The following is a 21,984-nucleotide window of genomic DNA, read 5'->3' as shown; positions in this document are numbered from 1 at the left end:
CACGATGTGCAAATTAGATAAAAGTTCATCTTTGCTTGGTGTTTGTTAAAGAACAGCACTGTGGTGGCTTGGTTCCTGACACTGTAAAAAAATAGCTTTGAAAATAGAGCAATGGCAATGACCAGAAAAACAGTCAAGATGGGTGCAGGATGGATGATCTTGACCATGTGCCTTTCCTGCTTTCATCTTGATCAGGTGCAGATTGCATCATCTGCTGTAACACAGATCAGCCCCTGGCTGTGTATCCACTTCGAATCTGCCATTCACCCTTTCTGCTGTGATATTTTTGGGTGTAGTAGCAGAGCCTGAGGATATGGTCTGGAATATTCTGTGATACTAGAGTTAGAAGAGTGAGGATATGTATCATCTTTCCACCAAGTGACCCTAGTTCACAAATCAGGTCTGAGATCCATAGTGGTAACATACCGACAGTGTTAGAGGCAATGTGCCAAATAGTTCAGGAGAAAAATATTTGTATTTGTGAGATCTTTTCCAAGAGCAGCAGCTGAATGAGTATTTAGAGTAATACATGGTAAGGAAAATGTTCCAGCTTGTTTAGTAGGAAGGTTTGATGTGTTCTTAGAATATGCTGAATACAAGGGGAGTATATCAGCACTTCTCTACAGTGTATTTGGGGAAGTTAATGATCTAGGGTGTATCTGTACTGCATGAGAATGGGGGACAGAGGTTCATGATCTGCCATGTCCAGTTGAGATAGATACTGACTTGGTTTCAGAAATAATAAATCTAGTAAGTACCTCAGTCAATATTGTTTCTGTTTCTTCGCAAAGCAGCATCTGGCTTCTGCTGGCAAGTTGTGCTGATGTTACTGCTGTTTAACAGGGTGGTCATGCCTGAAGTCCTTCTTTTCCTTCTGGAACTGGAGAATGAAGCCTGCTCATGAAAACGAGAAGGTGTAAACTGCATACTCCCTTTTTTTCCCCTGTAAAAATTAAACGGCCGTTTGCTGGTTTGAAACCACAGTTCTAGATGAGTAGAGGTTCTTCATAATGTTTTTTTTTTATGACAGTGATCCTGGTGTGGGAATGAGGAGGACGAGTTATCTCTGTGTTTCCTCAGACTATGACTAGTTGAGTTCAGAGGGTTTTACATGCATTGTATCAGCTACATACTTATCTCCACCATACTGTTGGGCTAGCTTACTTCTATGTTCTGGCTTGCTCCTGACCTATCCATAGCTTCCTCTCTTGTGTTGGGCTTATGTTACTGAGTATGTGCCTGCTACTTTTAGGAGCACCTGGGATACTTTTGCCCCAAGGGAGTGCAGTGACTGGACATTGAGCCAGGAATGTCATTCATTAAATAGTTTGATAGAGATCTGTTGGGTATATCTTCAGGGCATTAAACAAGACTATTTTGCTGTTCAGCTTCCTTTGATGTTAATTGGATTTATGAATCCAAATCCCAGTTAATGGCCTTGCGTATTCATTCTAGTGAGGGGTATTATTTAAATGTCTCGCTTCCTAAAGAAATACAAATCTCCAACAAATACAGACTTCCCCACAGAGTCCTGTCAGCTCTGCCTTGAGATAGGAGTATGTGTGTGCTTTTTTTAGTACTTTAACTTGTGACCAGACTATTGAGCAAGGATATGAAATAGTAAAGAGGATTAAAGTGGACCGGGATGGAAATGACCTTAAGTCAGTTCAAGGCTTTGCATTGGGCATCCTGTGAGTTCTTGAGAAGGGAGAGTCACATAACCCATTGCTAACTAGTCCATTGTTGCCTGCCTAGTATGATGTTTGCCTCTGAACAGGTCTTGTGAAGGTTTGATACATACTAAGTGCTTGAGGATGCTGGATGGACGACTTATAAATAATGAACTAGATAAAAGGAATTGATGTGCTGGTGTTTTAATTGGTGAATTGATCACATGGAAAATAGCTTGAGAGAGCTTAAATGTCTGCCAGCGAACAATTGTTTGCTACTAAGTTGGGCTGCGTTCACTTCAGTATTTTCAAGATGACAAATTCTGCCCTAAGGCCAACCACCTACACTAAGCAAATCTCTCTTCTTGGCTAATTCCTAGCCAGTTTCTCCGTTGTGATTTTAGAGGCTGAAATACGATGCATAGAAGGTAACTGAATAGACACAAGACAATGAGCTTTGAAAGAGAATGTTGGATCAGAGCAGTTTAATACTCATGAGGATGATGTACATACCAGAGGATAAAATAAGAGGCTAGACAGCACTTGCCAGTCACACAGTGCTTTAAAAAAAATTGGTTATACTGGAGCTTCTTGAAATGCTTTATGCAATTAAGTCACGCCTTATAGGCTATATAAACCTTAGTGACTTTCTACCAGCATGGACTTGGTGCTGTAAAGATCAGGTTGGTTGGGACTTTTGGAGGAGTCTGTGGCGTGGTGGGTAGTTTAGCTGTTGTGTTTTGATGTTTCTGTCCTTACTGGAACCTGGAATCTTATGTACAGAATTTTTTATTACATCCCTGCCATTCTTTGTTAGGATTTTTTTTTTTTTTTTATCGTAAAGAGACTTTCTCATAGTTCTGAGATATTTCCTGTAATTTCCAGGTCTTTCTGCTGTCTTGTCACTACTTTTGTTCTGACCAGAGCAATGGCAAAATACGGGTTTTGCCCTTTTGTCAGTGTAGCAGAAGCATCACTGCAGACTTCAGTTTGAGCTGTTGTTTGGAGCTTCTGTGGCTGTTGTCTCTGCTCTCAGAGAAATGTGGCTGACTGTAGAAGATGCACAGGGAAGGCTCTTGATAGTATAAATTGCTGTTCATTGCAGCTTAAAGTTTCCCCTGTGGACTTTAAAGTAATGACTCTGAGACATGTTGATGAGTGAAACGTTCAGACATAGTAACTGATGTAATTTACATCCCTTCTTCAAAGAAAAACAAGAAACGCTTTCCAAATGCTTACTTATCTCTTCAGCATGTCTGTACACTGCACATCTCTGTACCTACACGTTGCAGAAAGTAAAAGAAATCAAACAGAGGTACAGGCTCAGGCCTTCAAGGCACTAATTCTGGGTGCCTAGTCAGAGAAATACAGGTCTTGGCTTCCAGAGGTGCTAGGAGTTTCCAAGTCCTGTTTGTGCTGGTAGCAGTTCTTACGTTTGTTACTACAAAACCTTGTATCCCTCTGGTATTTCACGTTAGCCTTTCAAAAATAGCCAGTATTTCTGAGGATTAGAGCTGGAAAGATGAAGTCGCTGGTGAGCAGGGTCCTCTGCAATAACCAGCTTATGTCCAGTTCTGTTTCTCCTGTTTGTGTCCCAGTGCTGTTCATCTTGGTGCTCGTTTTTGAGGGCAATTTGTGCACTTTGGAAACCCAGTGCAATGAAGAACAGTCAGGAGCAGAAGTAAGCCTTAAACTTAGCGGAAGCCTAAAATATCTATCCTCCTGGCATTTTTTTTCTATAATCACGGGAATTTGGGGATGAAATTGGTAGTTTTACTCTGCCATTTATTTTTGCATCTCTAGCTTTGCATTTGACATACTTCTTGAGAAGCAGACACAATTTAGAAACTCTTAAATAAACCAGCATACTCACACATTTCAGCTTGCCTGTGCTCAACAAATAATAAAAGCAGTAAGTATGGTGTGGGCAATGCCATGGAGACTTCCAGTCCACTTAGCTTTGCAGGTCATTCATCCACTTAAATAATATTGAGGCTTGGGATGCATTTTGACTTCTCCATTGTGAAGAAATATTTGTGATTTTATAATTTCATTCTTCTTCCATCTACTTAATTTTATTCATCATTTCTGTTTATTTCTTTCTACTGAGAGAAAGTGAATAGAGAAGCTGATATATATAGATAGGTATCTATTTATCTATCTATCTGTCTGTCTATCTATATATATCGGATCCCCTGACCAGAAGAAAGGAGCAGGGAGGGAGGCATGACTGTCTCTGAGGTTTTTTGGGTGGTGTTTTTCGCATACTTCTCTCTATTTTAATCTTTTTTATTTTTCAAATGCTGCTTCTGGCTTTTGCTGCCACAGCCACCTGGCATTAAGTACTCCTGTGCTTTCCTCCTGAACCTGACTGCTGGATATGTGACTCATGCTGCTCAACCATTACACAGCTGCTGTCTGGCATTCAGCAAGTGGATCATGAGTTACCTGACGGGCACCTGGCCAAGAAGAAATTCTAGTGGCAGCGTGGACTGCTGAGCTGCATCTCCTGTTTTGGCAGTTTACAGGCTGGATCCAAAGTTTTGGGAGCATTTATGTAGCCCATTTGGGTTTTGAATGGTGTGTGTGCTTTGGTCGTGATTTTAAATGTTGCATTCTTAGTTCTAATGTTGAGGAGTGGGTGAGGGGGAGAGATGTGCGTTTAGAAAGGCAGTGTGGCACTGTCTGGTACAGTATTTGGATCAGTCTGCATGTTTAATCTGGGATGTGTAACTGGCCCCATTTCTTGTCTGATGGGCAGGTATTTTTATCTCAGCAGAACTTTGCATCTGTTCTGGGACCCCAAAAGACAGCAGTGTTGGAGAGGAAAGGGCTGTATATGGTCAGTCTGCATCATGCATGTCTGAACTCCTCCTGTCACAACAAGATTCCAAAAGTGTTGGAAGGCCTCTGGGTCTAGGAGTCCCCGAAAACCTGTCAGCTGGGGTTATGACTCTTAAAGATATCAAAGAAGGTTGGCATTGTCGTGGGAAAAGGTGCATGGTTTCTGAAAGATTATGTTGTGTTACTCATTTGTGGATTCGTTTTGGTTTTTTTTTTTAGGTTTTGTGTTTTTTTTTTTTAAAGAAGAGCAGTACTTGCTGTTTCTGAAGCTAACTTTCTGCCCTTCCTGATGTTCTGTGTGGTAGTGAACCATAATATTCACCACTACTTTGAGTCTTTGTTCCTTTTATGGATTCCTCTGAAAATCCGTTCTATGTTTGTGACGAAAGCCCACGAAGTACTGGTTTTGACTGGGCTAATGTGGTAGGATGGGTGTGCAGAGCACCTGGGTGGGGCTGAGATGCTGCCTGTTGGGGTCAACCCCCAACATACGGTTACTGTGGTATATATGTAATTTATTCTGTGCAGGGATAGCACCAATAAAAGATGAGAGCAGCTATAGTTTTGGGTGTTTGTCTAATCTCTAACAACAAGCGCAACTGAAATATTGCCCTAAGGGTCTAAAGATGTTGATGGGATATCAGTGTGTGTGTTTGTTTTAAACATCTGATCACTTTGAGTGCTTGCGAAGGAGAAGAAAGTGAGAACATTGGGAGGCTGTTGATAATTGCCTTAGGGAATGAAATATGGTTGGGTGGGGGAACTGGGGGATGGAAGAAAAAAAGTGGCACTGGAGCCAAGAGGACTGTTTTCCTACTGAATGAAGCTTGACTCTGCTGTGGTCTTTGTGTGATGCTGTGCAAGTCATGACTTTTCTTTGTTTGGAAAATGAAAGGGTGACTGGGAATAATGAAAGTCTTTTCTCACAGTTCTTTTATTTACATTCCATGGAAAGTAACAAAGCTGCAGGAAATGCACTACCTTTGGCTTCCTTGAATGTTTGTTTGCTTAAGAAATTGAATATGCCAGGGTGCAGTGAGTGTAAAATTACATAACACATTGCAATTGTGGGGATATTTTTAACAACCATCCCTTAGGTCTGTCAAGATTTAGCATTGCACTGCTGTGAAAGTTGAATGGAATTGCAGATTGCAGCATTAACCTTCAAAATGTAACTAGTAATGACCAGAAACATACTTCATCCTCCCATTTCTTCATCAAACTGCTTTGTGACTAACTCTAGGCCATTCAGCTGTAATGGAGAAAATAAGGTCGTTTGCAAGATGTCTGTGCTGTAGTACCTCTGTGTCTCTTTTCTGTTCCCCCAATCCTACCCCATCCCAGTGTTGTAAAACTTCTCCTGATGGAATTTTAATTCTCATAAGATGCTGTATTTGTTGTTTTCATTGTACTGAAATTTTGAAACAAAAAATGTTTTCACTGGAAAAATCCTCAGCTTCCTTTTCAGACTTACCAAATATAGGGAAGAGAGGTTTCATGGAACAGCTTGATAAACTCTGAGAATTGTAGGTTGAGCCAAGTTCAGCGTGTACTCTACCTCAGGCCAGGAGATGTACGCTAAGGATGGATACTCTGCTGCTCACCTCATCTTCGTGCTGTGCTTCAAATGGTGGTCAATAAAATCACCTAAAGGATAAAGATTGCTTAGTCAATAAAATCACCTAAAGGATAAAGATTGCTTTATAATGAAGACTTCGTGAGGTTTTCATGTGTAATCAAATTCCTTAAGAGCAGAGTTAGTAACTGACTGCCATACCTTGTGCACAAGAGGCAAAAATATACTGGGGTGGATGTTCTAGGGAGAATGATGCTAACATATCACAGAGAGATTGCACTACAGCTTTGGAGACTGGAAGCACCCTGATTATTATTTTGGTCTCATCCACTTTAATATTGTGTAGAATCTTTCCTCTCTTCCTCTCCTCTGGAGCAAAGGCACATCTTGTGCTTACGGGTTTTGTTTTGTTCTGTTTCAGTTTCATCTTGACAACAGTACCAGGCTCCTATCTAGGAACTTTGTGTCTGTGTTGGAAAAACAAGATGTTATTAGCAAGTATAGCAAAGAAGCAAATGACCTCCAGCTGAGTGCCTGTGCTGAGCTATTTAATTAGGATTGTATGAATTCTCTGGTCTCGGCTGCAGTAGGCTGGATGGAAGATTAAATTGTTGGTGTTTGTCTTTCCCATGAGTAGGGCGATACTTCTGCTGTTATGGCAAGTCCAGTTCTCTTGGAAAGTATGTAAATAACAAAAGTTAGAAATGCCACTGTGTCACTTTTTTAATATCAAGCAGTAATAAATCGCAATCTCATTCAACATTGCAGGTTGAAAAATTGCTAAAGTTCTAGCTAACAAACTGTGTGAAGTTACGTTTAGGCATTATTCCTCATTTCCTTTTCCCTATGTTATTGTGTCCTCTGATAAGCAACTCATATGCGTCCCTCCAGAGACAGGATTGTTTCAGTGTTGTGTGAAGTGATTACTCTGTGTCTTGGTTTGAAAAGCAAAAGGAGTCAAGGGAAGTGGGGAATACATGAAGCAAAGAGGATGGAAAAAGGAAATGCTGAGCTGGAGGGGAGACCCAGGGGGAGCTCCAAGAGAGAGCTGATGTCAGCAGCTGAGTTGAGAGAGAATCAGGTATGGAAAGAAAAGGAGAGTTAAACCTCAAGTCATGTGAAAAGAAGCCTTTCTATTGTGCCTGGATAAAAATGAAGAGTTTTGCACTGTGTGGGGCGAAAAAGGAGGAGATGTTTTTTTAAAAAAACTGCAAGTGGTGAGGAAGAAAAATGAAAATCACAGAATCATAGAATAGCTTGGGCTGGAAGGGACCTTTAAAGGTCATCTAGTCCAATCCTGCTGCAGTGAGCAGGGACATCTTCAACTAGATCAGCTTGCTCGGAGCCATGTCCAACCTGGCCTGGCTTTCATCCAGAAACTATAAAGTTATTTGTAAAGGTGGAACTCACCTGGTTATGTGAGAGGCAAATCTCTTGATATGGGAAACATGCACACAAGTGTCTCTATGCTTGTGAGCAACTGGAGTAAAACCCTAGCCCTACTGAAGCATGTCACAATTTATGTCCACATAGTACAACAGCAGTCTCTCAACTGTTAATTTTGTTTTCAGGACCTGTAAACTGCAACACTGACTGCTTCTCCGTTCTGGTGTAGTGCTGTAACACCGAAGTTGTGTAACAGTGCATGATCATTTTGTAGTGGTACAGCATCATAAAGATAATTTATTGTTGAGTTTTTTCTTGAAAAGGAGGGTTCTAACTGGAAGGCTTCAGCTTTTGTCTTTTATCCTATTCCTCTAAGAGGGCTCTAAGAACTATCAATAAACTTATATTTGCATAGAGATACAAATTTTAGTGCTGGAGGGGTCTGTTGTAGTCATCTGGTCCAACGTCCTGCATTGTGGAAGCAGGAGAATTTGCCCTACATTTGTACACTGCAAGCTCTAAACTTCTGTCTGAGCTTGACTGTAACACTCTTCGTAAGTGGGACAGTCATATATCTGCTGTAGATAAATTAGCAATGTCTCTAGAATTTGAGCAAGAACTGAAAATTTCCTTTCCTCTTGAAGAGCTGTTGCTTGAAAATGAGTGTGTTTTTTTCCTGTGCCTGCTCCAGGTTTGAAGTACGTCGATTATGAACCATATGATTTCCCTGCCCATGGCAGGGGGATTGGAACTAGATGATCTTTGAGGTCCCTTCCAACCCGAACCATTCTATCATTCTATGATTCTATAAAGTTGTTGGTGGAGTCTTTTGTCAACGTTCTCTAAGCTGGCACAGGAGAATAAGAGTTACGGATGTTTCTACTTTTATATGTCCTTGTGTTCATACATACGCTATTGGAATTTGTTTTACACAAATTAAATCATCCCCTTTTGTGTAGGGACAGTAATTGCTTCTATTTGGTTTATTTAAGGGTAACAGCTTTGAGTACCTCCAGAATTTTGAGAATTCATCTTTACTGTTTATTTCTCGTGGTGGGCCAACTTTTCTGCTTGAATAAGTGAGGCTAATGGTGTTACACGCTATAATACTTTGTTCATTTTAAGCAGCCAAGACTGAGAAGCTCCTCTGAACTGTCAGTGTTACTCTGACTAAAAATGTTCAGACTTGGGCTATGACTGTTATCCTGCCTAACAAACATCAGAAAATGGCAAAAACCATGAATAAAATTCTTATCTGTTCTTTGACTGGGTTGTGAATTATGCTATGGAATGCAAATGATTTGCTGATAAGGCCCTGAGGTTCTGAATTTGCTTCTGCAATTCTTCTGTGTAGTTTTTAAGGGGAAGATAATGCAGAAAGATATCTTATTTTTAATCTCTCTTTATTTTTAATCCCATTTCTGAAAATTAATATGGTTATCACTATTTGCATGAAGGGAAATAACTCGTACAGTGGTGACAAATACTTCATTTATGGTGCCCCCTTCCCTAAGGCCGTATTGTGGAGGTGAAGAGCCATGAGACTGTGTTCCAGGCACTAACAAGAAGGAGTTAAGATTGGGCCATTTCCTATCTTCATTAAAATTTTCATGAGAGTGAATTAATGAGCCATTATTCTCTACTCACTAAAGGCTTTTTCCACTACGATGAGGACGGAAAGATTTTTATGATCTCTTACTTACAATAGCAATCTGTTTTGCTCTGACCTTTTTGGCAGTCTGTTTTGACTGGGCTGTCATAGCATCCCTGTGACAGACCTGCAGGGAAGGAGGTAGGTTGATGAGCCATGGCAAACTTGGATGACTAGAAAGGTCGTTGTAACCCAGCGTGCTGAATTAAAGGCTATTTACGTTCCCATGACTCATTCTGCAGTTTACCAAGCTGACAGTCGTGGAGTGGGGTAGCTCAAGAAGGACAACCTGTGCTCCTGGAGGTACTGGTCTTGGATTACACACTGGGTTCTGTCTCTGACCTTTTTGCTTGATCCTGGGCAGGACACTTGGGATTCGGTTCAGATACTGTGGAGGTCTAGTGACAAAACTCCAGGTAGCCTCAGTAGGAACAGGACTGAGTCTTTGCCCTTGGCATTCTCTGCTTACTCTGTTTTGCACTTAACAAGGTCCACACTTACCAATCACTTGTTTTCTCTGATGGAGTGCCTGTTAGTGCAAATGGCTACTGGTTTCTACTTCAGAATATATATATATTTTTTTTTTTTTTTAATTGGTCTGCTTGGTCAGGACAGGAGAGTGTTTGGCATTCTTTGTTTTAAAGGGAGGGGGCTGCCATCATGTTATACTCATTTGTTCAGTATTTCATAGTCATAGAATGGTTAGGATTGGAAGGGACCTCAAATATCATCTAGTTCCAACCCCCTGCCATGGGCAGGGACACCCTCCACTACACCAGGTTGCCCAAAGCCTCATCCAACCTGGCCTTGAACACTTCCAGGGACAGGGCATCCACAACATCTCTGGGCAACCTGTTCCAGTGTTTCACCATCGTTACTGTAAAAAATTTCTTCCTTCCATCTAATCTAAATCTGCCCTCTTTCAGTTTAAAGCCATTGCCCCTTGTCCTATCACTACACACCCTCATAAAAAAATCCCTCTCCAGTTTTCTTGTAGGTCCCATTTAGATACTGGAAGACTGCTATAAGGTCTCCCCAGAACCTTCTCTTCTCCAGGCTGAACAACCCCAACTCTCTCAACCTGTGTGTTTTTCTGTGTTATACCAGATTTTAATAGAAACACCATGATTAGGAAAGCTGTTTCATGTCTCTGCAATTACATTCCATGCTGTAAAATCATTCTTCCAGACCCTTGTTCTGCAGTGACTCTCACCATATCCTTTGCATAGGTGACCTTAGACAACAGCAGCAGGTAAAGAGTGATCCCTGTCTCCCTGAGTGATCTCTTCTGCTGTCAGAGAAAGAACACTACAGCCAGGATCTGTTATTGGTGCCTCTCTTTTTTTTTTTTTTTTTTTTTTCTTTCTCACCTTCTTTTTTTAGCTTTCTCTTTTTTTTAAATGGAGGAGAGGGGAGTGTTTGGTTTGGTTTGGTTTTTAAACTGAGCAGTCTTTTGAGAGCACTGCTGGGTGGACAAATGCAAAATGCAAACAACGTAATTAGTGTGGATTTCGGCATAGTACACCACTTATCTGAGCACATCCTTTTTCTTCACTACTGTTCCTTCTTTACACCCTCTCAGCTTCTTTCTTCTCTCTAGCTTCTGTTTTCATTGCTTTGTTTCATCTGTCAATACTCAGGATACCTTATCGTGAAACTTCTGGTAGCTTCTGTTCCTCCAAGTCAAAGGTTCTTCCTTCTTTTCATGCCCTCTCTTTGTTGTATTTGAGTCATCTCATTCAGGGTTAAGTTGGTATTTGTGCCTGAGACTGTATGTGTATATATGTCCACACCTGAATGCATCCATATGGAAACTTCAGAGTTCCAGTGTGTAGTAATGTAAATGAAAAACATTCTTAAATGTGTTTTGAAGTATATTGATGTGCACCAGCTTATTCTGAGAACTTCACATACACAAAGTGGCTTACATGTGTAGCACTGTAAAACCTGAACGAATTGTCACTTAACAGTGTAGAACTGCAGCGAGTGAAGTAAGCAATGAGATCCCATGGCGTGGGACCACTCAAAACAGGGTGGAATTTTAAAAGGGCTGTCAGATATAAGAGGAAACCTCAATCCCTTTCTTCATTGCACTCTGACACCAAACTCTGGTCTGCGTTCTCTTGTGCAGTGTTATTGAACCCAGTTCTTAAATGGTAGGCTTTAGTAGGGGCTGACTGGTAATTTACATCCTCCTCTCCCATTCTATATGAGGGTTATCTGCCATGTCTTTCTGTGTTCTCATACTTGCAGATGATGCATGTAGATGGCAGGTCAAACTGAAGTGTGGAAGATGCTCAAGCTAATCAAACATCGTGAGGTATCTCTGGAGGTGTTTTATAGCTGTAGCATGGAAATGCTAAAGATCTAATTATAGAATCATAGAATGGTTAGGGCTGGAAGGGACCCCAAAGATCATCCAGTTCTAACCCCCCCCTGCCATGGGCAGGGACACCCTCCACTACACCAGGTTGCCCAAAGCCTCATCCAACCTGGCCTTCAACACTTCCAGGGATGGGGCAGACACAACTTCTCTGGGCAATCTGTTCCAGTACCTCACCACCCTCAATGTAAAAAATTTCTTCGTTATATCTAACCTAAATCTGCCCTCTTTCAGTTTAAAGCCATTGCCCTTTGTCCTATCACTACACACCCTTGTAAAAAGTCCCTCTCCAGCTTTCCTGTAGGCCCCCTTTAGGTACTGGAAGGCTGCAATAAGATCACCCCGGAGCCTTCTCTTTTCCAGGCTGAACAGCCCCAACTCTCTCAGCCTGTCTTCATAGCAGAGGTGCTCCAGCCCTCGGATCATCTTCGTGACCCTCCTCTGGACCTGCTCCAGCAGCTCCATGTCCTTCTCGTGTTGGGGACTCCAGAGCTGAACACAGTATTCCAGGTGGGGTCTCATGAGAGCAGAGCTGAGGGGCAGAATCCCCTCCCTCGACCTGCTGGCCACGCTCCTCTTGATGCAGCCCAGGACACGGTTGGCTTTCTGGGCTGCCAGCGCACATTGCCGGCTCGTGTTGAGCTTCTTATCCACCAGCTCTCCCAAGTCCTTTTCCTCAGGGCTGCTCTCAATCCATTCTCTGCCCAGCCTGTACTTGTGCTTGGGATTGCCCCAACCCACGTGCAGGACCTTGCACTTGGCCTTGTTCAGCTTCATGAGGTTCTCACAGGCTCACCTCTCCAGCCTGTCAAGGTCCCTCTGGATGGCATCCCTTCCCTCCAGTGTGTCCACAACACCACACAACTTGGTGTCATCTGCACAATTGCTGAGGGTGCACTCGATCCCACTGTCCATGTCTCCAACAAAGATGTTAAATAGCACTGGTCCCAGTACTGACCCCTGAGGAACACCACTCGTCACTGGCCTCCACGTGGACATTGAACCGTTGACCACAACTCTTTGAGTGCGACCATCCAGCCAATTCCTTATCCACCGAGTGGTCCATCCATCAAAACCATGTCTTTCCAGTTTAGAGACAAGGATGTGGTGTGGGACAGTATCAAATGCTTTGGATGAGTCCAGGTAGATGATGTCAGTTGCTCTTCCCCTATCCATCAATGCTGTAACCTCATCATAGAAGGCCACCAAATTAGTCAGGCAGGATTTGCCCTTAGTGAAGCCATGTTGGCTGTCACCAATCACCTCCTTATTTTCCATGTGCCTTAGCATAGTCGCCAGGAGGATCTGCTCCATGATCTTGCCGGGCACAGAGGTGAGACTGACTGGCCTGTAGTTCCCTGGGTTGTCTTTTTTCCCCTTTTTAAAGATGGGGGCTATGACTTTTTCCAGTCATTGGGAACTTCACCAGATTGCCACTGGTGAATTGACTGAGCTTTTAACAAGAACAGGAAATGACACAATGGCAATTCATTTTCTTTGAGAATACAGTGGGAACACAGGCTGCAGAAACCTTAGTTAGATTTTCAGTTAAACATTTTTAGCAAGGATGGGAAGTTCAGCTAATTGAATCTGTTCTAATTTCCATCCTCCTGTTTGTCATTTTTTGCTCTTCATTTTGGGACATATCTCAAGAAACAGCTCTCATTGTTCTCTGCTCCTTGCAGTATGTGATGACAGATGGTAGGCAACATGCTGGTGTGCAGAGTAGCTACACAGAAGTCATAGGAGCTCCCACCTGTCTTCATTATAATGAAACTGAACTGGATCCACTCCAGTGACTTATGGCTGCCTTCCCTTTCCCCTCTCCTCCCAGTCTCCATCCACTTTAATGTCAGAATAAGTTTGTTATGTGTTAATAATGCCCCAAACATTTATATGCAGTTGCAGTGAACTGTAGAAAGCAAAATAAATGCGGTCTTCTGCCTTGAAGAGGCGCAGGTCTAAGTAATGATCAGTTTTTAGCATCCCTGAAGTTAGTACTGTACACTGTCATGATGTTTGGTTTGTTTTTTTTTTCTCCTGTGTATGTCTGGCTGATGGAGTACCAGTTAATGCACAGGTACCTTGTTTTGGCACCTGTCGATCTACTAATTTCAAATGTGAGTTCTCTCCTAGAGGGTGATAGTCGAAGTCATGATGTAAAAGTTGGCACTTCAAGGTGCTTTGTTGGTTAGAGATGTATTGCTGTGGCACCTCTCTAAACCGTAAAGTCCTATCACAGTTTGCCTGCATGCCATGTGTATTTCCAGGTCCGGGCAAAGCTGGCAGTAGATACACAGGCGGTAGCCAGCTCTGTACTGGCTAGAGGATTACTGTCTGAACCCTGGGTTAGATGTTTTGGCAGTTTCTGTAGATCTGGATGATACAACACTCCGAGGAAATATTTCCTAGATGTTCTGCAGTTCAAGCTGTTTTGGATGCTAAACTCGCAGGTTTTAAGAGTCTTTCTAGTTAAATTGATTCCAGAAACATTCAAGAAAGGAGCTTCTGAGAACATCGGGCTTTGTGCCTGCCTGTTTCTCCGAATATCCTGAATGAAGCAAATGGTTAGCTTTTAGTTAGAAACCTATTTTAAGATACACGTGTAGTCTGCTCCAAGTTCTTCAGAAATCTGCGTAATTCATGTTTCTTTTTAAAAGCTTCTTGTGGTGTTATGCCAAATGGCCCTTTACAAATTCCCATAACCTGGGAAGAAAGTACCAACGTGAAAAGACCTGCAGATTTGTCTCAAGAGGTCTTTGCCAAGTACGGAAGCTTGCTAGATTGCTTAACTGAGCCATGCTTGTGACTCTCAAGTCTTTAATTTATCGTTAAAGGAATGAGTTGTGTTTCGAAGAGCAAATGGCAGATTTGTGCCCCTTGGGGTAGCTTGTCATTTGCACTTTTTTGGGAAAGGTGGAGAGAAAGGAATACCGACTGAACACACCCAAAGTAGAGTTGACTTTTCAGAGGGGACATTGTCATCTCTGCAAGCAGGATCCACTGAAGTAGTTACAAGCTAGTTTCCTCAAAGCTGAGATGATCTCTATTCAAGTTTTTAAAAAAGCAAGTTCAGGTTGTAGGCTGCCAGTTTTGAAGGCAGGATGGTAGGTTATGGGTGCACTGTGGGAAAGCATGACTTTAGGTAGCCTTGACAATATATCTGAAACTGTGGTAATCACTCTTGCTCCCACCTAGGGCCTCTCCGTAGCTAGTTATGAAAGGAGGATTTGCAAGAGGAGTAGAATATGCACCCTAGTCTACTGCATGTGTTTCATTCATGTCAGAAATTGAACCTTTAGAGTTGTAGGAGAGCTACTCAATACTTTTATTTTTGTACACTTTTTGGGCAAATAAACTATTTATCTTTGGGTCAACTGAAACTAAGTGAATTCAGGTCAAAGGCAGCTCACAGGAGCAAAAGAGGAAAAACTTCATTTTCGTATTTTGAGGAATTAAACATCTTTGACTCTGCTTTGAAAAGACCAGGGTTTTGGGTATGTATCTGAATGCATTGAGACTTGACAAAGAATACTGCTTCAGATGGAACAAGTCAGGGCTTTTTGGTTTCCAGTTGGGTAAGAAAAGACTCAGCTAGTTGTTTTCTGTTCCTTCTAACCTTGGGAACAGAAGGTCTTGTCTCCATGGGGAGGAAATTAATGCAATTGCAAAAGGGCTCCTTGGGGTGCAATGCAGACAGTTGGAGAACTAAGGGTCTTAAGGGCTGGCACAGAATGGTTTGCTATAAGCAAGTATGTCTATATAAATGCAAAAATAGACTCTGTACGTACAGATAAGTGCCTCTTATGATATGTGTGATCTAATGAAGTGTTGCAAACCTTCAGGGAGACTGCAGTTGGACATGGGCTGAGTATCTCTGTTCAGGAATGAGTTTCCTGCCAGCTAGCAGGATTTGCTTAAAGGGCAGCTAAGTTAAAGGGTTACTAAGTGTTCCTAGATGCTGCAGCCCTTCTCTGATAAGGAGCAAGGAGTAAAGAGAGAAGTTACAGCTCCAGGCACTGTTTGGTTTGGTCACCAAATAAAAAAAAATCAGTGTCTGAGCACTGAGTCAAAAGCATCTAAAATACTATCCTAATCAATGATTTATTTTAATGTTTAAAAAGAAGTATTATTCTGTAATCAAAGTACAGCTCAGTCATAGTTCTAGTGCACGCTAATTCAGATGTAAACCAAACTCGTTAGCGTAGGCTTGCTTCTGTCTGTGCCAATTATAGTTGGAGGGAGCTAACGTGACAAGCCACACTGTAGTGTAGAGGAGGCCATAGACCAAACCTTGACTAATAGAAAGTGGATTATGAAACCACTTTTCTAGCAACCTGAATATTAAACAAAAGGTAAGTGACTGAAGTATAATGCGTATTACGCTGAGTTGAAGGACCGTTAGTGATCTGTGAATCCTTTCTTTATGCTTTGCACGTTCATGCATGCACACAGAGGGCTAACAGTTACGAAGCATTTTGTAAAATTTCAATTAAAAGGCCATTCTTAACAGTATGTGAAGAAATATGCCAGCTTTCTTTAGGGGGTAAAAGTGCTTCACATCACAGAGTTGTGAAATTCTTAATTGCTGTATGCAACTGTTGCCTTATTGAAAGTGATACAGCCCTTCTGGAATGTTACTTCTTTGAATATTAATTTTAGTTCTGGTGTTTCCTCTCACTTTTATTTTTTTCTTAATTTTCCTCAGGGAGAAGTGTCTCCTTCCTCTCCAACTGGCTCTGGAATCAAAGAGCATGAAGCTGGCCCAACAGGCTCTAGCAGGGATGCAGGTATGGCTTTAGAGCAGAGGTGTGTTAGTAGGCAGTGGGTGTTAAGGAAATCTAGGCTTTTCTTTTGAAAAATGCTACAAAGAAGTGTCTGTCCTTGGGTGGACCTAACAATAATGTTCATGTTTCTGTAACAGTGTTCAGAAGTTAGGATGTAAGTAAAGGCTAGTGATTCTGTAGAAGCTAAAGATGTTCTGCAGATAGGTGGGAGTTCCTGGATTTCAGTGTTGGAGACACTCTTCCTTGTGTGGCCCTGTGCTCTCAGTAAGCCTTGCCACTGCTAAACGTCTTAGAAACCAAACTGAGTCAAATTTTGCTGTTTTCTTTGATTAAAAGAGAGGACTGCAGTGCTTGAAAGATGGAGAGGTTAAAGGATCTGGGAGCTGCATTCTCTATGTGTGGGCACTTTCCAGGGTTTTTGTACACTGAATATAGAATCAGAGAATCATAGAATGGTTTGGGTTGGAAGGGACCTTAAAGATCATCTAGTTCCAACCCCCCTGCCATGGGCAGGGACACCCTCCACTACACCAGGTTGCCCAAAGCCTCATCCAGCCTGGTCTTGAACGCCTCCAGGGAAGGGGCATCCACACCTTCTCTGGGCAACCTGTTCCACTGCCTCACCACCCTCAATGTAAAAAATTTCTTCCTTATCTCTAATCTAAATCTCCCCTCTTTCAGTTTAAATCAATTGCCCCTTGTAATATAGGTCGAAGGAGCATCTGATTTGGAAGCTGATGAAGTTGCAAAGTAAAAACAGCAGTGCAGCACAAGCAACAAAAAGTCTTGGGTTTGACAGTATAAGACTAAAGCAATTTACTTTTCTTTTAATTGGATGAATATCAGTATTTACATATCAGGAAAATACCCGAAGTATTTACATATCAGTAAATACTTATCGCCGGGGGGATAGTAGTTGTGGAGAAGGCTGGTATGCTGCTGGGGTGTAAAATGCATGCCACCATCTTCCAAAAAGAAGTTTCTTCCTCAGAGGGCAAGCATGAAGTTGTTTTGGGAGTATAAGAATGTAAGTGGATCATTCAAATTCACTTTATTCAGCATATGAGATATCAGGCATTTGATTAGGGAGTGCCCCATACTGGGGCACAACATGGTTGTAGGAGGCTCTAGCTAAGGAAAAAAGATACTTTCTAAAGGGTAATTGTGATTATTGGGCTCGTATCACCTTCTTGCAGCGTAGTACTCTGGTCCCACTCTGAGATCCTGTGCCCACCGTTTCAGATATATAAGAGGTGTGGGGAGGGGGTTGCTTTTAAAGTCAGAGCAACTAGTAGACTAGTGGGACTTGGACATATGTCTGCTCTTGTACCGGTTCTGCCTGTTAGCAGAACGTTGTGGAGTGATGATCAACCAAGAATAGCGAAGGAATTATGAATGACCCACTGTCCACTGTAGCATAACTTCCTTGGTAGCACTCAGTGAAGATAAAATTTATCTTTTTGCTCTTCAAATTTGCTGCACATACATGAGTTCTCTAAGAACTGGGATTGCAAAGTTGCAGATTTGCAGCATGAGACCTTAAATAAGAGTGTTACCTTGTATCTAGAAGCCTAAAAAAGTAATCCAGGCAACAATATGGTCCTTCATCTGCATTTATGATATGTGAAGTTTTATGAAGGACAAAAAAGCAAACCACACAACTGATACTAGGGAGATATGTTAAAAAATAGGATGAAAGATAAAAATGAGATTAAGTACTACTTGTATTTACCAAAAATAGGTCACAGGATGGTGCAGGTTAGCAGAGACCTCTGGAAGTCATCTGGTCCAACCCCTCTGCTCAAGTAGGGTCACCTAGAGCAGGTTGCCTAGGACCATGTCCAGATGGCATTTGGGTGTCTGCCAGGATGGAGACTCCACAACCTGCCTGAGCAACCTATGCCAGTGCTCGGTCACCCTCACAGTAAAGTGTTTCCTGATGTTCAGAGGGAACTTCCTGTGTTTCAGTTTGTGCCCATTGCTTCTTGTCCTCTCAGTGGGCACCACTGAAAAGAGCCTGGCTCTGTTCTCTTTGCACCTTCCTTTCAGGTATTTATATACGTTGATGAGATCCCCCCTGAGCCTTCTCTTCTCCAGGCTAAACAATCCCAGCTGTCTCAGCCTTTCCTCTTAAGAGAGATGCTCCAGTCCATTCCCCATCTTAGCGGCCCTTCCCTGGACTCTTTCCAGTAGCTCCATATCTCTCATACCAAACTAAACATTCTCTTTTATATAGAAAACCATATTATTTTCCTTGTAAATTGAGTTAAATCTCATCAGGCTGTACAGTGCTGAAACAGTTGATATACTGCTCTGTAGGAAATTCTTTAAAACATTGTAAGGGTTAACCTTGGCTGGCAGCTCAGCCCTACCCAGCCCTACCCAGCCATTCTCTCTTGTCCTGTCAGTGGGATGGAGGAGAAAATCGGAAGGATAAAAGTGAGAAAAATCGTAGGCTAGGGCAAAGTTTAATAGGAAAAGCAAAGCTGCATGCGCAAGCAAAAGAATACAAGGAATTCATTCACTACTTCCCATTGGCAGGCAGGTGTTTAGCCATCTCCAGGAAAGCAGAGCTCCATCATGTGTAATGGTTACTTCGGAAGACAAATGCCTCAACTCTTAATGTTCCCATCCCCTGGCTTCCTCCTTCTTTCCCCAGCTTTTGTTGCTGAGCACCATGTTGTATGGTACAGGATATCCCTTTGGTCAGTTGGGGTCAGCTGTCCCAGCTGTGTCCCCTGCCAGCCTCTTGTGCACCCCCAGCCTCTTTGCTGGAGGGCCAGTGTGAGAACCAGAAGGTCTTGATGCTTTGTAAGCTCTGCTCAGCGATATCCAAAGTGTGGGTGTGTTATCAACACTGTTTTGGTCACAGATCCAAAACACAGCACCCTGTGAGCTCCGATGAAGAATATTAACTCTATCCCAGCTGAAACCAGTACAAGCGTAGAAAATGAGACGTAGGAATGAAGCAGTGAAATGTGCTACAGAGTTGAAGCTAGGAAGGAGCATCAGTACCAAAATGATGCAGGATGTACAGGGTGAAGTGAGCTGCTCAAAGTCTGCACTGGGACAGAACAAGGTTGTATTCCTGGGAATTAAGACAAGGTAGTTTTGCTCAGTCATGGGAAATTCTAACTTAGAAGATTGAAGCTGGGAAAAGACTTGAGTTGGTACATCTATTGCAAGATGCCTGCCACTAGTAAGAAGCATCTGTGAAGGTGGTTATAGACTAAATGGAAGAGGCATTTCTAGTGGAACTCTGAGGAAATAGTACCGCTGGCCATGGTGGGAGATACTGGCTTGGATACTGGCTTTTTCCAGGCAAAGGAAATCTGATCAGTCTAAAGTATTCAGTCAATCTGTATTACGTGCTCCTATGTATGTTTGTGGTCCTCATGCCAATCACTTGCAAACAGTACTCTTCCTCCTGAGAACTTAATTGCATCCACTACTGGTCAACTTCTGAATTACACAGAACACATCTTGTCAGTGATCAGAGGTGCCACCTCCACAGTGCTTGTGCTCTGTGTCCTGTCGGAGTGAGCGGGATGACAGCGGACTCTGTCTCCTGCTGGGCAGGGTATCTGCTAGCACTAGTTTGAGGCCAGGATACTGCTTGACTGGGTGAGGTTTTTGTGGGTTTTTGGGTTTGGGGGGGTGGACGGGGTGAATGCTCCACCATGTCCGCACATGTGAAATGTTGAGGGGTTTTGCCGAGGGCATTACTTGGAGTGGTTTGTGATCTCTTGTGTCAATTACTGATGTCTGCGTTCTTCTGGACACAGGAGAAGTGGGATGGGGAAAGATGATACTGAAATGGCAGCTGATTCAAAAGATATTAACTGTCCCCTTATCATGGCACAGATCTCCCAGTTTTTGCTGTACTTTGATTTTTTGTATTATTGGATGAATTTGAAGTTTGTGCATAGAACACCTAGCCACCATAGTACCAAACGCTAGTAGGTTTAGGTGTAGTAATCTACAGCAGAATTGGACAGAGGCAGTTTTGTCCCAACCTGTACATTCCTGTTTTCTCTCTGCAGAAGCTACTGTCTGATGAGAGGTTTGTATCCGTGGAAACAGACTCAGATGAGAAACAGTTGCTTAATCAGATGCTGAACGCCGTCAAAGTGACTCCTTCGCTCAACGAAGACCTGCAGGTTGAAGTGATGAAGGTTAGTGTTTCACACGTGTCAGTGCTTGCAACGGAGGCTGCGTGACTTAAGGCTGGGGTTAGCAAACAAATTAGCTGTTGTCTTGGAAATCTTCACTTTAGGACAGTATTTGATTCCTTCCTTCCTGCAGACAGATGTCAGTTAGGAGACAGTTATATTAAGAGTCAGTGCACTGGTGGTCCCAGTTTTAGCAAACTGAAACAGGACAATCAGTTCACTTCATGGGAGTTCACAGATAGACTTGTAGGTTTGGAAGTTTGTGTTTGGTATTGGTCTCTAGTGCTCGTGAGGTGGGCTGTGCAGGTACGTAATTTTGAATTGTGTGTGCACAGGTGCTTTCTAGTTTGTTAGCTGTGTGTTTGTTTGTAAATGCTAGTGATGCAGCATGATTTGATTAGGCACTAAAATGTCCCTGGACTAGTGCATAAGGGAAATTATTGTTTTGTATACCCAGTGAAAACTTTCATTTCTAGAAGTGCTTTGGTATTGTCCTGTGTATGTTAGGAAGCTCAGCTACCAGGAGGTACTGTTTTGGAGGGGAGGTGCTGTCAAATTTCCTTGCCCTGTCGTTGGATTAGTTGTATAACTTGCCAGTACTGCCATAAAAAAGTGACTTCCAATACTTCTGTTATTTGTGTGAAGCAATATGGTGGTGGATAGTTCTCAGATGTTTGGGTGTAAATTTTGAACAAGAGGGTTTCTCGTGTTACAGCTGATCACTGATCGAAATTCTTTTGGAAGAAAACTGGTGACCTTTTTAGTGTGCTCACTATGCCTAGTGCTGATTGGTATATTTGAATCTACTTACTTGACTGTTCTTTACTTCTAAATGCATAGATAGGTATTTTATTTCCTTCTTGCATGTGACATCCTTGTTCTAACAAATATATGTTGTCCACTGTGGAACTGCTCTGTACTAGCTGTACTCTTTGCCACTGAAGATGCCTACCTGGGTGCAATATGTGCTCAGTGTCAGAACATGCAGAAGGGTGAGCCTAGCAGCAGAAAAAAAAGGAGGAGTATTTGTGTGGACTGTTACCTGTTTTGTGGGAGCAGGCTTCTGCCCGTGTACCAGCTTAACTGGTGACACCCAGATCTGCAACCCTAACCCAGCATGCCTCTTTCCTGCCTCTTTTGTCTCCACGGTGGGAAAGGGGAAGAGGTAAGAAGTAGCACTACTGAACCAGCAGGTCTCTCTTACTCTGCAGTAAATGTTTGCAAGTTGCTTTTTTACATTCTTGATTGTTTCAGAATCAGAATCTGCATGTGCGCTGTTTGTTTGAAAGCCGTGACATGCATCTGTGACACATTTCCCCCACACTGAGAAGAATGGGAGCACTGTATTTTTCTACAGTTATGAGTGAATATCTTCTCAAGTTGTCTTGATATCTGAGAAGCAAAAAAAACCAAAACAAATCCAAAACACCAAACCACATAAAACCCAAGCCAGAGCCTACGATTTTATTTATGTGCACTTTTTTTTTTTAAAGTGCATTTGTTCCGTTCCGGTTT

At 42.4% G+C, this 21,984-nt stretch overlaps 1 protein-coding gene across 4 annotated transcripts in view; it reads left to right on the top strand.

Annotated features, from left to right (window-relative positions):
* ARFGEF3 (ARFGEF family member 3) overlaps window positions 1-21,984 on the top strand; it is a 98,248-nt gene that overhangs the window by 4,317 nt on the left and 71,947 nt on the right. For all 4 annotated transcript variants that reach the window (XM_086632043.1, XM_086632042.1, XM_086632041.1 and 1 more), the window contains exons 3-4: window positions 16,219-16,300; window positions 20,341-20,472. In XM_086632043.1, coding sequence (XP_086488169.1) covers window positions 16,219-16,300; window positions 20,341-20,472 — 214 coding nt within the window. The remainder of the gene's footprint in view (window positions 1-16,218; window positions 16,301-20,340; window positions 20,473-21,984) is intronic.

This window comes from Tauraco erythrolophus, chromosome 2 (genome assembly GCF_009769465.1).
Source record: "Tauraco erythrolophus isolate bTauEry1 chromosome 2, bTauEry1.pri, whole genome shotgun sequence".
NCBI lineage: Eukaryota > Metazoa > Chordata > Aves > Musophagiformes > Musophagidae > Tauraco > Tauraco erythrolophus.
Note: the sequence above shows the minus strand (reverse complement) of the source record. Positions and strands in the feature narration are given on the sequence as shown.